At 54.2% G+C, this 16,168-nt stretch overlaps 6 protein-coding genes across 6 annotated transcripts; 4 read left to right on the top strand and 2 right to left on the bottom strand.

The window, feature by feature from the left end:
• Nucleotides 1–467: 467 nt before the first annotated feature.
• AYL99_10806 (hypothetical protein) lies at nt 468–1,232 on the top strand (the record flags this gene model as incomplete). Its single annotated transcript, XM_018842312.1, has 1 exon — nt 468–1,232. The coding sequence occupies one exon, from the start codon at nt 468–470 to the stop codon at nt 1,230–1,232; it is 765 nt and encodes a 254-aa protein (XP_018688473.1).
• A 2,095-nt stretch (nt 1,233–3,327) lies between these two features.
• AYL99_10805 (hypothetical protein) lies at nt 3,328–4,380 on the top strand (the record flags this gene model as incomplete). Its single annotated transcript, XM_018842311.1, has 1 exon — nt 3,328–4,380. One exon carries the CDS (start codon nt 3,328–3,330, stop codon nt 4,378–4,380), a length of 1,053 nt encoding a protein of 350 aa, XP_018688472.1.
• Nucleotides 4,381–5,683: 1,303 nt separating this feature from the next.
• AYL99_10804 (hypothetical protein) lies at nt 5,684–7,342 on the bottom strand (the record flags this gene model as incomplete). Its single annotated transcript, XM_018842310.1, has 2 exons — nt 5,684–6,727; nt 6,785–7,342. 2 exons carry the CDS (start codon nt 7,340–7,342, stop codon nt 5,684–5,686), a joined length of 1,602 nt encoding a protein of 533 aa, XP_018688471.1.
• A 1,972-nt stretch (nt 7,343–9,314) lies between these two features.
• AYL99_10803 (hypothetical protein) lies at nt 9,315–10,364 on the bottom strand (the record flags this gene model as incomplete). Its single annotated transcript, XM_018842309.1, has 1 exon — nt 9,315–10,364. The coding sequence occupies one exon, from the start codon at nt 10,362–10,364 to the stop codon at nt 9,315–9,317; it is 1,050 nt and encodes a 349-aa protein (XP_018688470.1).
• Nucleotides 10,365–11,850: 1,486 nt separating this feature from the next.
• On the top strand, nt 11,851–13,807 carry AYL99_10802 (bifunctional purine biosynthesis protein ADE17; the record flags this gene model as incomplete). The annotated part of the gene is made up of 3 exons (XM_018842308.1): nt 11,851–11,887; nt 11,929–12,055; nt 12,109–13,807. 3 exons carry the CDS (start codon nt 11,851–11,853, stop codon nt 13,805–13,807), a joined length of 1,863 nt encoding a protein of 620 aa, XP_018688469.1.
• Nucleotides 13,808–14,556: 749 nt separating this feature from the next.
• Nucleotides 14,557–16,134, top strand: AYL99_10801 (hypothetical protein; the record flags this gene model as incomplete). The annotated part of the gene is made up of 1 exon (XM_018842307.1): nt 14,557–16,134. The coding sequence occupies one exon, from the start codon at nt 14,557–14,559 to the stop codon at nt 16,132–16,134; it is 1,578 nt and encodes a 525-aa protein (XP_018688468.1).
• Between the last annotated feature and the right edge of the window lie 34 nt (nt 16,135–16,168).

Raw genomic sequence — 16,168 nt, 5'->3', positions numbered from 1 at the left:
GGCACTGGGTACCGGGTACTAGGCACTGGCACTGGGCACCCTCCGATGCGACGAGCATGGCCTGAACAGTGAAGTGCTAGCTAGAGGGGTGCCCGTGGCGCCCGAGCAAAGGCACTGGGCACTTTAGTGAGGGACTTTGGGGCGGGCTCTCTCTTCGGCACGTGTTCGGCACAAAGGGATTCGACCACACCACCGAAGCTGCGCTCCGTCTCAGATCAGCTACGACTCCAAATAATCGCAAAGCGGCTGTGTGCTCTCATAAATTCATCCTCGATTGGTGAACAGCAGCCGGCCAGCGGTTTCTATTGGTCATTTCTGGTAAACGGCCTGGATCTTGACCAGTCTGTTTCTGGTTTTCGATCTGATAAACTGGACTGAGACATCAGGGCTCCCTACCGTCACCTGTTGGGTCCAAAAACTTTTGTTCAATTCTCTACCATCAGCAACCAGCTGGAATCCGATTCAGAATGTCCACCAGGGCTGCGAGGTTGGGTCTACAGCTGATCCAGACTCGTCCGCTCATAGCCCCGACGAAAAAGGCGTTGCCGACCTCACGACGCGAAATATCGTCGGCAACTCTCGTTGCGCAGAGCCGTCACCGAGTCTCAGCATCGAAATTCACACCTCTGGCTGCGAATCCGCCCTCCTCAAGCTCGACGCCTTCCTCATTCTTCACTCCCTCTCTGTGTCGGTCGAGAAATGCATCGACAGCTTCCGCCTCCACAACCTCCACAACACCGCCGTCCGCCTCCTCTCCCACTGCCCTAGATTGGAACACCTTCTTCCGCCTACGAACTGTACGGCGCCGCTACGCCCTCACTTCCTCGATCATTACATCTTTTGCTTCGACAACCGGAGCATTGGTCGCATTTTCCGAAATCCCAGCCCTTGCTGATAATATCACCAAAGTCATTCCCACCGATCCTGTCATTGGTATCGGGATTGCAACATTTGGAGCCACCTTCTTTGGCTGGCTGATTGGCCCTGCTTTTGGAAACACCCTTTGGAGACTGTTGCATCGGAGCCGTCTGCCAGAGTTCAACAAAAAAGAGCGAGAATTTTTTGAGCGGATCAAAAAACACAGAGTCAACCCAACTGGTGCGAGCACCAACAATCCAGTGCCTGATTTCTACGGCGAGAAAGTGGGAAGTGTGGCCGGCTATCGACGGTGGCTAAAAGATCAGCGTGCTTTTAACAGGAAGCGGGGAGGAAACTATCCCCCGACGATGTGAGCAGAGGTGTTTGAGCCTCTGAACCAGTTCGCTGCGGAACGCCTCTCGCAAGGGATTCAAAGTATGGCAAAGAGCGAGTTCTCTCTGATGAGGAGGAGGAGGTCACCATTCACAGCTGGGCGTTAGGACAAGGCAGTGTGGGGGGTGTACGTTGTCAGCTGTGCAGATGAATGTTCGAAAGAGCCATCGTTTTCGTGTAATAACACTTCAGTTATCACCCTCGTTGTACAACACCCGACACTCCGATATGACAAGACCCAACAAGATTCCAAATGATACCCTTGTACCCAAGCTTTGGTACTGCGTTTCCTCCGTTTGCTCTACATGATGATGCAGGTTCCCGTGGCAGAGTGAGGTCTTGTACCAGACCGCCCCTGCTCAGACTAAATAAATGTCTGCCGTGTTCTTTTGCCTATTTTGCAGTGTTGGCCACCTTTTAATCCATCTTATTGCCTTCTCCCCTTACCCCTCAGTCGAATATAGACTCACACTTGCCATCACCATCACGGAGACACCATCCCAGCAATTCTCGGATATGGTTCAATCCACCTCTCGCAGATATGTGGTTATGTGATTGTGCTCCAACAGCACTTACGACGTGATCGAATGGCATCGACGAAGAAATAGCGTCATGACTCTTCTTGCAGGGTGAAGACCCTCGCCGTCGGGTCGTGAGGTGACCTCGAGATTGCTATGTGGGCTGCGCCTTTGACGTCGTCTCTCAAAACAGAAGTACAGGACGAGCAAGTTAGTCCTAGTGTTCTGATCTCGGTCAGGGTTGCCCATCCCGTATGCACGCCCTACGTATGCCAATGGAGGAAAAAAGGGTACGGTCTGTTTACCGTCGACCACTAATCTCGTCCATAGGTCGCCGGCGAGGCTTCGGGCGCCACTCAGCTTTCCGCGGAAAAGTCTCGGGCATCGGCGTGACTCAGCGAAAGGCGTCGTGAGATTGGATGGAAGTCATCGGAACACATGTGCAAGGGCCTTCGACCAATCATGCCGCTGCCAATGGAGGCCAAAATGATCATCCCCGGACAAAGTGCCGCAATGATTAACGCATGGATGCGAATCCTCTCGACTCTCGAAAATCACAGTGCTCCATGGAAATCCAGAAAAAAAAGGACAACATGCGTGATTTGATGGCCATCACATGGCTGCAGTGCACAGGACTCTGGACTTCGGAGTAAAACCGGCCAGCAGGTAATGATAAAACAGCGAGACCGTGATGTCCTTATATCAAGAGCAGCTCTTCTGGTGACCTTCCCCTACGCCTGGCATCACTCTTCCAGCTTCCACATCCGGTTATTCCCAAGCCATTTTATTCTATCCTCGTTTGACGAATCAATTGTCCCATCTGATTCTCATCTCCATCTGTTTTGATTACTTGTCACTGCTACACTAGCCGGGGCCCTCACCTGGCTTCAACTTACCCTACAGCCACTAAGCATACGAGAAAGGTCCAATTGGGCAGCGGCTAGGCTTTCGCTGCTCTTCGGGTCCCTGTACATTAGTCGAATCCGTACAGGTTCTGACCTAAGTTAGGCGCGCAGGCCTCCAAATAGTCAGGCGTTCTATACGACCAAAGACGATATCAACAAATAAACCAAGTCTCAGACACGAACGAGGTATCGGTCTGTATCCGAGACTCCAGCTTATTTAAAGGCAACACCCATTACTCCATCGAGACCTGATATCGAAGGAGGTTATATCTCTCATCCGGCCGTATCAGTGATTCTCACCGATCAACCTCAGATCACTCATCCTTACCACTGTTGTCAGGGGCATCAGCCTTACAGTCATCAGCATCAGCAGTCCCATTTCGGCAGGATTGTAGCCCCGGATTCGCCCACAGAGCTATCCGACTACAACATTTTATAATCAATTTTTCGAGATCTGGGGAATAAGAAGCCTGGGTTCATTCCCTTGCGTGGATTGTGGTTTTCTTTCCCCATTGTGGGATTTTGGGGTTTTTGTTCTTTTACCTTTTCAGGGCACTTTTGCATATTGAACGAGAACCTGAGATCAACTTTGTCAAGCGCGATAAAGGTGGCTTTTCTCATTTTCTGAGGACATCGACAACAGGACAAGCAAAATGTCGCAGATCACAGTATTAGGCTTCTTGCCATCGCGGTCAGCCGACCAAGGAGTCAGTGCCATTCACTGGGCAATCCTGCTCACACCAATCACCGAAGCCCAACAGCAGCAGCGGCAGCAGGACCCGTCTGCACCCAGGCCCAAAGCCAAGTCTCTCTTCTCCAGCTCCCGGCTTCTGTCGAAGTCGGGCAGTAATACCCCTCCTCCGCTCGAAACGGTGCTTTATGACATGCACCGTCACCAACTTCGCCAGCAGGCGTTCCCTGTCCCGATCCCGGTCAGAGCGGCTGCCGCCGAGCAGTCGAAACCATCACCAGAAGCAGACGTTGCCGCAGAGACTCCCCAGGAGACGACGACAGACATCAGCTCGGACATTCCCAACCAACCATTCCGCCTGGCTCTCCGGATCCTGCTGAGTACGCATCATCTACCTGTCACCAAACTCGCCTCTAGAGTCTCGACCTTGCTCTACCGAACTCCAACCTATGGGCCCGAAGAGGATTGGCTCCTTGCTGCACTTGATATGTTGGTGGGGTCGGGCATCCTCGAGCCAGCTCAGAACTTCGATGCGGAGGGTGTGCTGGCGTTTGCCGGAGAGAGCGCTAAAGAGTACCTTCTCCAGGTCGACCAAGGGCTCCAGCGGGAGCCGGAAGTGCTAGAGCTGGACTACGCGAGCCACATGCGGAACATGGAACAGGTCAAAGCCATGTTTGGACATCGGACACAACACGTAACGCCACCTTACACGCCCTCGCAGACGCCCTCTCCTCCATCCGTCTCGCCCACGAGGGGAGTTGCAGCAGCAGACGCAGAGCGGAGGCGTTCCAGCACGAAATCCCTTTTCCACCACCACCACTCCTCGAAGCCTCGGTCGTCGTCGTCGTCGTTGACCAGCCCGAGCGACGGGCCGGGCAAGGCACACAAGTTCCTGGGTTTCCGTGTCTCGCCGTCGCCGACGTCGTACGCGCCGCGGCAGCGATGGGCATCCGGTGAAGGTATGAGGCGCGCATTCTATGAGAGGCAGGATGATCCGTACGGCGGGCTGATGTGAGGTGTTGGTTTTTCTTTCTTTTCGGTTTGTTTTTAGGGATGACGAGCAAGAGCAATAACGTCTTCTACGAAAATGTCAAACGCATCGACCGGGGTGTAACAACCACGACGGAGGCGCATCTTCTCGTCAATATGACCGCCGCAACCGCCACGAGGCCGCGGCACAGGACCTGGGATTGGGATAGGAATTGGGAACAAGCCAGCATGGCCAGCTGGAGGTGCGTAATATCAAGTGCGGTCAAACTTGTTCGACCATTCACTATTTCCATCGATTCCGCTCCCGTGTACACATACACATACATATACACATACAGCCCCTGCAAAATCCTGTCGTGTTCCTTCCACCCACACTCTCAGTACCCAGCCAGCCAGCCCCTCCAAACCGCGCCCCTTCTCCCCCTCCCTTCCCAAACGGTGATAAGATAGACCGACCCTCTGTCCTTCTTTCTTTCTTGAGACCCAAGAATCCCGGTCCGGATTCGATATAATTACCCCCAAGTGGATCTAATTCACTCACTCACTCACTCGCTTACTCGCTAACTCGTCGTGCGAACTGTCACAGCCAAATGCCCATTTGAAAAGAAATCGCACTTTCCGGCGGGCCGCGTCTAGGTAACACGAGTGTGACAGATAAACCACGGCCACGGTAAGAAGATTTAAGAATAGACACGGATAATAAGAGCGAGCGAAGGGTCAAGAAGGGGGTAAGAAGGGGTTAGGAGGGAGAGGAGGGATACGAGCCCATGATACTATGGACGTGCAGGAAAGGGGTAAATAAGGGAGAAGCAATAGATTCCTCTTTTATTTCTTAGATGGGATTTGGAACCTCGATCATCAGAGAGAGGGTGGTAGGTCAGGCAGGAAGGCAGGCAGGTAAGCTAGTTAGTTAGGTACAGTATCTCTCGGTCAATTGAGCATAGTAGGTACGTACATACACTACATACACTACATACATCAGATGTCCATGAACCCCCGCCCCCGCCCAAAAAAAAAGAATGAGGTGGACGAATTTCTTGATATATATAAAAAAAGGAAAAGAGAAAAGAAAATGGTTGAGACTTGATAGACAAAGTCTTTGGTGGTGGTTGTGGTTGGTCCTGCCCTTACACCTTTGCTTTCCTCATCCTTGATTCCCTTCTGATATAGCCCTAAAAGGCCTGGCCTGTAAGGCTTGGAGGTAAATTGCAAAAGAACGCTCATGATATTTCATCCCGCATACATCCTGCTCCAGGCACCCCCCACTGTATTAGGTTGTGTACAATTAACGCGATCCACATCTCATCTTGGTTTTCTATTTTTCGGTTTTAATACGCCTGCCCGGGCTGCCCTTGGTTGTGACTGGGCGGCACGTAGTTCGCCCCGGGAATAGGGACGGCTTCGTACTGTTGTTCGCCGGGCGCCGCGGCCATGTGTTCGTGTATCCGATCTTCCGGCGGAGGGGACATGGGCGGTTGAGGAGGCGGTGACGATGAGTATAGTCTCGGCGAGCTGATGCCCTCCGTCGCAGTGGAGGTGGGAGTGGCTCTCGTTAACCGGATGGGTGGTGCTTGGAGTTTGAAGGGTGATGCAGTGGTATTGCTGTGGGGCGAGGCAAATTGTACTGGCGAGGTGCCTTGCTCTGCGGCCGCGTACATGTCTCGCGGGCTCTTCAAGGCAGAAGGGAATCCAGGAGTCCTGGGCGTCTGTGCAAAGCCCGGTGTGTTCGGGGCAGACTGTGTCCGCAACTGGGCGAGGTAAAGATCGGTGCGGGCGCGATCGCGCGCGTCCATGGATTTCCTGAGTCGGTTCTTGCTCCAGAATCTGTAGAAGACAATGCCGTAGATGGCGATGACGATCACCTCGACCACGACCTCAATGATGCAGCAGATCAAGGACCAATCCTGCAGGCGACACACCAGGGCGTAATGGATGTCGTCTTGGAAGAGTTGGCGGCGTTTGTTGTCCTTGCAGGACCAGCCCCACAGATCCTGACCGTTGCCGCTGGCTTTGCTCCCATGCAAGATGCCCGCGCCGACAAGCCACATGACAGTGCTGAACATGAACCACCCGACCGCAAACATGGTGTAATACACCGCGACCTTCTCCGCACGCTTGTGTCCACCGCGGCAGTACGCCAGAATAACAATGACGGAGAAGAGGAGGGAAACACAAGCAATGGACAACACGACGATCTGCGGCCAAGTCTTTTGGCCGGCGGCCCACGGCGGCAGGTTGTTTCGCGCCGGGAGGGATTTGGTGGCGTGGAAAATGGTCAACACGGTCGAAAGCATGGCGAGAACGATGAGGGAGCAAGAGAAGTTGACGCCTCGGAGCACCATTTTGGCCATGCGCACGCGGGTTTTGACTTTCTACGTGATCGGTTAGCAAGCGAGCGATCGTGAGGGGAGCAGCGGGAGCAGCCTTACCAGATCTTTCGCCTGTTGAAGCTCGGTCTTCATTTCCTCCTTCTCGAGGAGCTGTTCTTCTCGGAACGTGGGCGAGAGAGGGTTCAACATTCTGGATGCGGTCCCCGGTGTCTTCAAGGCGGATTTGAGGGGCTGTCCAGCGGAGCCATTGGGATCAGCTCGGATATAGACCGTCTGCTCGACGGGCTGGTTGTCTGCGATGTAGCCGAATCCCACGTCGGATGGTTTGGCAGCTGCAGAGCTGCCGAAGCCGTTCTCCATCTTGCCGCTGGCAGGAGGATCGGCGAAGGGTGACTGACTCTCACCAGGACCGGAGGCGGGCGAGAAGACAGACGTCGCTTCGGCAAAGCGAGCCCGCCTCGCGCGTTTGTTGCCGCCACCGATGGACGAACGTGAAGAGGCCGTGGAATTGGTTCGGATCGAGCGAGTGGTCGCTTTGATATCTGACTTTTCGTCCAGATCTGGGTCGTTGGCAAAACGTCCAGTGCGGTGGGAGCGGGCTTGGGAGTCGACAGTGAGGTCGATGGGAGACACAGGCTCGAAGTTTGACGGAGACATGGTGGAGAGGGGAAGGGAACCAGTTCTTTATCGGAGAGGCGATAAATTCAGCCCAGTCTTGGGTAGCGTAGGACAGGGATTCCCCAGGGCGCAGGTGGCAGTTGATCGGAGCAGGCCTTGCTGCTGTTTGACGGGCAGTTTGGCCGATGCTGACGTGAGACGGGAACTGATATAGCAAGCGGGAGGGCGTTATGCTTTCGACCACCGGAGGGAGTGTGGTTCGATAATGTCGGTTTTGTTATATTGTCGAGAACCAGCTCAGATCTAGGGCAAGCAAAGAAAAAGACAGAAAGGTGGTGAGGTGGTGAGATGGTTGAGGGAAGGGTGTGAGAAGGACACAAGAGGCTGATGGGCGAACAGGTCGAGTATTAGGTTGGACGACCCGAGGCGCTTCGCGGGGGCCTGGGTGTGACTTGTTCAACTGGTGCAGTGGACAAGGGAGTAGTCTGCAGAGAGGCTCCAAAGACTGCCAGGGAAATCCAGGGTGGAACAAGCGTGGTCGCAATTGGCGCTTTGAGGTCGGTCAACCGGTCTCTTGGTTTTCTTTAATTCTCCTCCTCTGGGGGAGTTGCGGTAAGGCGGGCAATGCAGGGCGGTGCTTGGGAGGGGCAACGGGCCAAGAAGCAAAGAAAAGACACAACGACTCAGCGAAGCCTGCGCGAGCTGTGGAAAAAGGGAATATAAAGGGCGAAGGATCGAGGCTGGAGGATGAGGTGAAGGTGAGAAGGGAGGAGAGGGTGGAGGAAGAGCAACCAGGACGTGGACGAGGCCGGCTTTGAGTAGTAAATGAAGCTTCTGGAGCGTCTGGGGGGAGGTTTACCTATTCTTGTTTCCTATAAGGTGACTGACTTTGACATTTCTTTTCCGAGATGGGGAGAGGGGGATTGAGTTGGGCGCTTGAGGAAGCTGGGAGAACGACAGGCAGAGGACGATGGGATGGATTGGGATGGATGAGGAGCCGAGAGGCACTGAGAATGCAGCCAGGAGGGGCATCGACGGTGATGAAGGCGAACAATACCGGGCTGATTGGACCTGAGGCGTTGAGGAAGCGCCGAGTCGTGGCGAATGAGCAGTGAGAGAACTGGGCCATCACATTGTCGGCCACTTAGTACTGGGGGATCAAGTGATGTGCTGCACCGGCTGCATTGGTGCCAGTGGGTTGCTAATATTATTCGTTAAGATCGGGTAGCGGATGCATGTACCGAGTACTGTAAGTCCACACATACCGTACTAATAGGTAGCCTCACTAGCCACCACCCACACGACGCAGGACCTTGATTACCCAGTACGTTAGAATGCTTAGGGGCCTCCATAAAGCACCCGGGTGGCATATTAATAAGTAATGGCGGGGGTTGCCAGTAACTGGGGCCCTGGGTTCTGGGCTGCAGGCTCACTAGGCTGCAGGCTGCGGCAGGTTCTAGGCCGGTCAAGCTGCAGTGGGGATCCTCTCCTCGGCGCCCATCAGGTCATTCGGCCCATTGACTATTTTTATTTTCATTCTTCGTCCGCTCAAGCTGCCACCTGCAGCCGCCGAGTGGTGATGATCTTCATCCTTAGAAATTTCTATGTTTAGAGCACTGCACTGGAGCTATGTATGTATCGACTCGGTACTGCTCCTGCCCATCGCTATCCTTTGATGTCCCCATAATACTAATCTGTGATTGACCGTGATGCTCCATCCGTTCCTAGGCATATCATGAGCACTGCATTGTGTTGCTCTTTTTGTCTTCCCTGTGAACAGTGCTCACCTGTCCCCTGGCCTCCATGAAAGGTCATCACGTTACTCTGAACTCCACTCGTGGCTTGCTCGAGCCGCCTTGTGCCACAACTGCCTTCAATAATGCTGTTTGATCATAGCTTTCCCGATTATCTTCCCCCGCTCCCATAGTCTGAGCACCGGTGGATCGCAACGCCCTCAACGCCTTCAACAGATCGGTCTCTCGCCCACCCCCAGCGCCAAGTCATACCACGTTCAACAGTATGCCACGGGAGGTTGTGCCACCGCATATTGCTCCAGTCCTTTGCTCTTCACCACTTTCTTGTTGGCCATATTCACCTTGGAAGAATTTCCGCCCGGCGAAAAGTTGATCCTCAAGACCTTGGTCGCTTTACGTTTGGATTCCTCCAACCGCTTCCTCTCCATCTCCGCCTTGAGCCTCTCATCTCGTCGTCTCGCCTTTCTCCCGTCTGCACTCATCATCCTATTCTGCAACTCTTTGGCCGTCGCGGCCACCTTGACCGGATGGAACCGCTCGTGATTCAAGGTGAAGTCCACGCGATGTAGGCCATCCCCGGCGAGTTCAAGAAAAGGACGAGCCCATTTCTCAGAGACATCAAGTCGGCACGGCCAGTCAAAGAATGTGACATCAAGGGTCAGGTGTCGCAGTGCAGTCACCTGATCCTGGATCTGTCGTAAAGCCATTGCCCATTTCGCATCGTGTCTCAATTTCCACCGGCGGTCCGCCATCCATTGGGGTTCCGCGTACCCGACGTGGGTGATCTCCAAGGCCCGGATGTTCTCACGAGCTGGTTGAGGAATAGTCTTGAGGAAATTGCGCAATACAACGATCCGGTCGAAGCAGAACGTGGTTCGGGAATAGATGAACTTGACGGCCTCCTGGTTCATCTGACGACAGCTCCAAAGAAGGGCAGCCTCGGTTGGGTTTCCGGTGAACCGGCCAAGTAGACGGTGAGGTGGTGGTTTGTGTTTCTTGGAGGGTTCTCTTTGCCTCATCAACTCAAGTTCCTTCTGGGGATGATTTGCCGAGATCATGACTCGAGCTTCGGGTACGATCAGATCATAGATCCGGTTCCTGATTTCACCAGGTAGCTTGAAGAAGGGGAACGGTTTCGCGAATCGGGGCCGCGCAGCCCTGGGGGCTTCGGCGGTCGGTCCAGGCAGTGGATGACGCCTCTCTGCCTGCGGCCGAGGAGCAGATGGGCCTTGGTGCTGGGGGATCGAACGAAGGACATGCTGCCGATTGCGGTAAGGAAGCGTGCGATTACGCTTCGATGAAGACATTGTGATTCTTTATTATACTTTGCACCACCAGCATGCGACGGGTGGGGGGATGATACAGGAAATGCTGTGAACCAGGCCCTAAACTGCGCGGAAGAGAGATATTTGAGCACGAGAAGCAGTAAGAGAACCTTTGGAAATGAGGACTAGGGAAGAGAACCAAAGTCGGTTCTGAAAAGGGGTTCGTATGAGAAGACCTGGCAGTAACGCAGAAAAAGTGAATGAGCTTCAGTGATATTGAGTTTGAATCAACCAGGCAGTCAGCCGACGGGTGAGTCACATGATCTGGTAAGTTGAACGAGTCTGAAGCAGGACGTGAATGGCGCCTGGCAGAAGGTAGCTGGTAAGTGACAGTGACATGTCTGAATCACTAACGACAATAGCGAGCTGGCATTACAGGTGGCACTGAGGTGAGGTGGAAGTGAAGGTGGCACTGGGAAAACGGCTTCCCGGAAGGTGGAGCTCGAGCCGCAACTCTCCTGGTGTTGTTATCTTGAGATCGACAAACACGTCCGAACACAAGGACATTCCACATCATTGCTCTTCTCGTCGTGCAGATTGCAGCTGGCTGTGCACCCTCAAGAGGAGGTGTAGTCCCCTGTTATGGTGAGCGATGTAGAGGGTAAGGGCACGGGTTTGCGGAGTATCACTGATTGTCGGAGCATAGTCCTACATAGCTCGCTAAGTGGGCAGGTATATGTTCTTTCCACTCCCGGTATAGAGTATAGAAAGGACATGTATTCTTGGGGTTCTCGTTATGGACGTCTGTGTCACCATATTATCTCGCACAAAGCGGATGGACAGAGCCGAATTCGGAAAAATCTTCCGCCGGGTCCGGGTTCCTACAGCGCTGGTTGCTCGGTCCGCCTCCGAGTACGAAGGGCATAAGGGGAAACAGGTGGCCCCTGGTCTGCTATCATGTTGCTTTCGTTGAGCTGTACATTGACCAGGCCATTCTCGGACCATATCCTTATGTCTTTGATCCCTGCAAACTTTTACGTCGTCTGTTTCGACACCATTGTGTTTCTCTGAGCACATTGGCCCGAGCTTGTTCAGATGGGTTATATACGCTCAGGAGGACGCTCATTTTCTTCACGCGCTCGCTCCCTGACACAAACGCCATCGCCGTCAAAGGCGGCTCGGCGGTGCAGGGCATGTCGTCGTGCTGCCGAGATGTCGAGATGTGGAGATGACTCTTGCTGTGTCGAGCCCCAAACTACTCCCCCGTAGAGCTTGGCACTACGTCGAGCATGTAGACCATCAGGTGCAATATTGAAATTTCTTGTCTGCTTCCGATCGCATGTTTTGCATTTTCGGGAATTGGAGGAACAAAGTTATCGGTCTGAAGTTCTTTTGGCAATAACTCCTGAAGAACTTACTCCCACACCATCACCCAATGTGGATTGCTCTGTAGACGATTCATCCACCGACGCAGGCAGTCTCCCGTCCAAAATCTCGAAACCCCCAGCACCGAGTGGTATTCAATACGATGGCTTCCCAGAAGATAGGCATGTCACCTTCGCCACGTGGGCTCCCCACTGTTCACACCCCGTTCTAACGCCGTTAGCCATTCTGTCGGTCTACGACAAAACTGGCCTACTTGATCTCGCGAAAGGATTGATCAAGCAGAATGTTCGCCTTCTCGCCTCTGGTGGGACGGCGAGAATGATCCGAGAGGCTGGTTTTGATGTCGAGTGCGGGATTTCCTGCCTGTTCCAAACACTCCAGATCTGCTAATGCTCTTTAGAGATGTCTCTGCTATCACAAAGGCCCCCGAAATGCTCTCTGGTCGCGTCAAGACCCTTCATCCAGCCGTTCACGCAGGAATCTTGGCTAGAGATCTCGCCTCGGACGAGAAAGATCTCGCGGACCAGAACATCAATAAAGTCGACTACGTCGTCTGCAACCTGTACCCATTCAAGGACACTGTTGCTAAGATCAACGTGACCATTCCTGAGGCCGTGGAAGAAATCGACATTGGAGGAGTCACTCTCATCAGAGCAGCAGCCAAGAACCACGCTCGGGTAACCATTCTCAGTGATCCCGAAGATTATCACCACTTTCTGAAGGAGCTGGAGAAAGGCGACATCCCGGAGGAGAGTCGCCAGAGATATGCTCTGAAAGCTTTCGAACATACCGCCGATTACGATGCCGCCATCGCGGACTTTTTTCGCAAACAATATGCCGGGAATGGGGTGCAACAGATCTCCCTTCGATATGGCGCGAACCCCCACCAGAAGCCTGCCGCTGCATTCGTGCGCAGTGGGAAATTGCCCTTCAAAGTTTTGGGTGGCTCGCCTGGTTACATCAATCTTCTCGATTGTCTAAATGCCTGGCCCCTGGTGAACGAGCTCAAGCAAGCGCTAGGACTACCAGCTGCTGCAAGTTTCAAGCATGTCTCTCCTGCAGGCGCCGCTATCGCGGTACCGTTGAATGAAAAGGAGCGACGGGTCTACATGGTCGACGACATCGACGGGATCGAGAGCTCGGGTTTGGCGCAAGCATACGCTCGCGCGCGGGGAGCGGATCGAATGTCGAGCTTTGGCGACGTGATTGCTCTATCCGACAAATGCGACGTCCCCACGGCGAAGATCATCTCTCGAGAAGTTTCCGACGGCGTCATTGCCCCAGACTATGAGCCGGCAGCCCTCGAGATCCTCAAGAAGAAGAAGGGAGGAAAATATCTGGTACTCCAAATGGACGAGAGTTACGAGCCTCCTGCACAAGAAACACGCACTGTGTACGGTGTCCAATTAACACAGGGACGGAACGACGTCAAAATCTCGCCCTTTGAGACATTTAACTCCATTATCCGGCCGAAACATTCTCCGAAACTGTCGAGCTCGGCGCTGCGCGACCTGACAGTCGCGACCATCGCGGTGAAATACACCCAGTCGAACTCTGTCTGTTACGCATTGAACGGACAAGTCATTGGTCTCGGCGCCGGACAGCAGAGTCGCATTCACTGCACACGGCTCGCAGGCGACAAGGCCGACAACTGGTGGATGCGATTCCACGAACGCACGCTGTCGATCGAGTGGGCCAAAGGTGTCAAGCGGTCGGAAAAATCCAATGCGATTGACATGCTGTGTTCCGGCCAGGTACCACCACAGAGCGAGTTCGAGACGAAGGATTATGAAAGCAATTTTGCTGAAGGGTGCGTGCCGAAGCCCTTCTCCCCTGAAGAGCGACGGGAGTGGTTAGACAAACTCGGCGAGGTCGCGGTCTCAAGTGATGCCTTTGTGAGTGCTGTTTTCCCCATCATTATATTCTTCACTAATAAGAACCAGTTCCCCTTCGTGGATAACGTATACCGGGCTGCTCGAAGCGGCGTGAAATACATTGCTGCCCCAACTGGCTCGCAAAACGATGGCGCTGTATTTGACACGGCGGAAAATCTGGGGATAACTTTCATTGAGCAGAGCACGAGACTGTTTCATCACTGAACGCACACCTTCAACCTACCTGTGAGAAACAGTGGGAGGGAGGAGAACTCGATAGGGGACACCGATGATGGCCTCAACGCCATGTGACGACGACGCAGCACGACCGACACGTCGAAGGAGATGCTTCAGGAGCAGAAGATCTCGACTCATGATGGATACCCCGCCCCCTAAAAACACCATAGACATGCATGAATACTACACAATCAGTTGAACTATTCACACTGAGACCAAATCTCGTGAATCTCCGCCGATCAGGTCTTACATCTAGCGTATTGTCAATCTCCTCCTTTCCTTTTCCGGTAGCTGGGCAGGCTGTTGAAACTCGCCTGCCGGTGTTTGCTCCGGTGTCCGCAACCCGTCGACCGTGGATCGTCTTACATATGATATGCATGGCCAACGGGTATTGCGAACGCCATAGTGACCCCTACGTCTTGCAAATGTCAGGTATTTTTGTGTATTTTGCAAGCGGAGGTCTGGGCAATCCACACCAGGGACCACTTGGGACGATACCGAAAATATGTTGTAATGACGGCTTATCTTTGGGTGCCCACTGCCGACTGCCGATTGACGGCGCCTGCGCCCCCCGGCCCTTTCAACCCCTTTTCTTTTGGACCCCAAGTCCGCAGGGCCATGAATACATGAGCAGACCGCCCTCTCCCAGTGCTGGGTTCAGAGAGAAACTCGTCTTCGAGCACTGGGAGCAGGTCATCTCTCTCCCTGAAACCCACACTCAAAACCCAGCTCCCACGATGGTGTCGCCACAAGACCTCAGCTTCGGCCTGGCCACGACATGGCTGGCTCTGCTGGGCTACCTGATCCTGGCCAAGGTCGGCTATGACCTCGTCCTGGCAGTCTACAGGATCAACTTCCACCCTCTTCGGCGGTTCCCGGGCTCCAAACTGGCCGTCGCCTCATACTGGTATGAGACGTACTACGACGTCTTCAAGGGCCATCAGTACGTGTGGAGGATCAAGGAAATGCACGAAAAGTACGGCCCGGTCATTCGCACCAACCCGGACGACGTGCACATTCACGACCCGGACTTCTTCGACACCTTGTACGGTTTGAAACTGGACAAGTGGGCGTGGTGGACGCGAGGCTTTGCCGTGCCCACGGCTGGAGGTATGACCGTTGAGCACGAGATCCACCGCAAGCGACGAGGGGCGTTGAACCCCTTCTTCTCCAAGGCCAGCATCGTTGCGAACATGCCCGTCATCCAAGAGAAGTTGGCCGTCATGTGCGAACGACTGGACAGGATCAAGGGGAGTCGGGAGGTGCTTGACCTGGAGTCTGTGTATCTGGCCCTGACCACCGATGTCCTCACGCAGTGTTCCTACGGCTGGACGTACGACTACATCCATAATCCGGAATGGGCCATGACCTGGAAGCTGGTCAACACCGGCGGACGCGCCTCGGCGGCCATTGTGCGTTCGTTCCCCTTGATCGGCGCCATCGTTCGCTCCATGCCCTTGTCCGTGGCCATCAAGCTCGTCCCACCGGTCGGATTCATGAAATCCTGGATGCAGCGTGTCGGGGTCCAAGTGAAGAAGATCAAATCCGACCCGGAGACCATGCAGGCCATCAAGACCGAGAAGAGGCGCAAGGACACCATCTTCGCGCAGATTCTGTCGAGCGACCTCCCCGAGGAGGAATTGAGCGATGAACGACTGATTGACGAGGGCGTCTTGATTGCCACGGCGGGCTCGGAGACCACCGCCTGGGCTATCACCATCACCACGTACCACATCATGAAGAACCCGGACGTGCTGGCCAAGATGCGCGCGGAGCTGGCCAAGGTCGAGATCCCGCCCGGTGATCCCGTGGCGCCTTGGACGTCGCTCGAAAAGATGCCGTACTTGACCGCGGTCATCAAAGAGGGCGTGCGCATGGCCGGTGGAATGCTGTCTCGTCTGCCACGCATCTACGACAAGTCCATCCAGTACAAAGAGTGGACCATCCCCGCCGGCACGCCCGTGGCCATGACACCCCACCTGGTCCTCATCGACGAGAACATCTTCCCGCAACCCCGGAAATTCGATCCCGAGCGGTGGCTCGATGACAACGCCCTCACCGAGGGGAAGACCACCAGCCGGCTGGACAAGTATATTGTGGCGTTCGGCAAGGGTTCCCGCAACTGCATCGGCATGCACTTGGCGTACGCTCAGCTGTACATGTCCGTGGCCGCCGTGGTGATGAGGTATAATTTGGAAATGTACCAGACGGACGACAGCGACGCCACGCCCACGAGGGATCTCTTCACGGCCGGAGTGAAGCTGGACAGTCAAGGGATCAGGGTCATTATACATGATAAGGATGAGAAGATGTAAGAAGATGTCAGAAAGCGGGAAAACAAAGAGACCT

Source organism: Fonsecaea erecta (assembly GCF_001651985.1).
Source record: "Fonsecaea erecta strain CBS 125763 chromosome Unknown Scaff12, whole genome shotgun sequence".
NCBI classification, from domain to species: domain Eukaryota; kingdom Fungi; phylum Ascomycota; class Eurotiomycetes; order Chaetothyriales; family Herpotrichiellaceae; genus Fonsecaea; species Fonsecaea erecta.
This window is presented reverse-complemented; position numbering and strand designations above follow the sequence as displayed.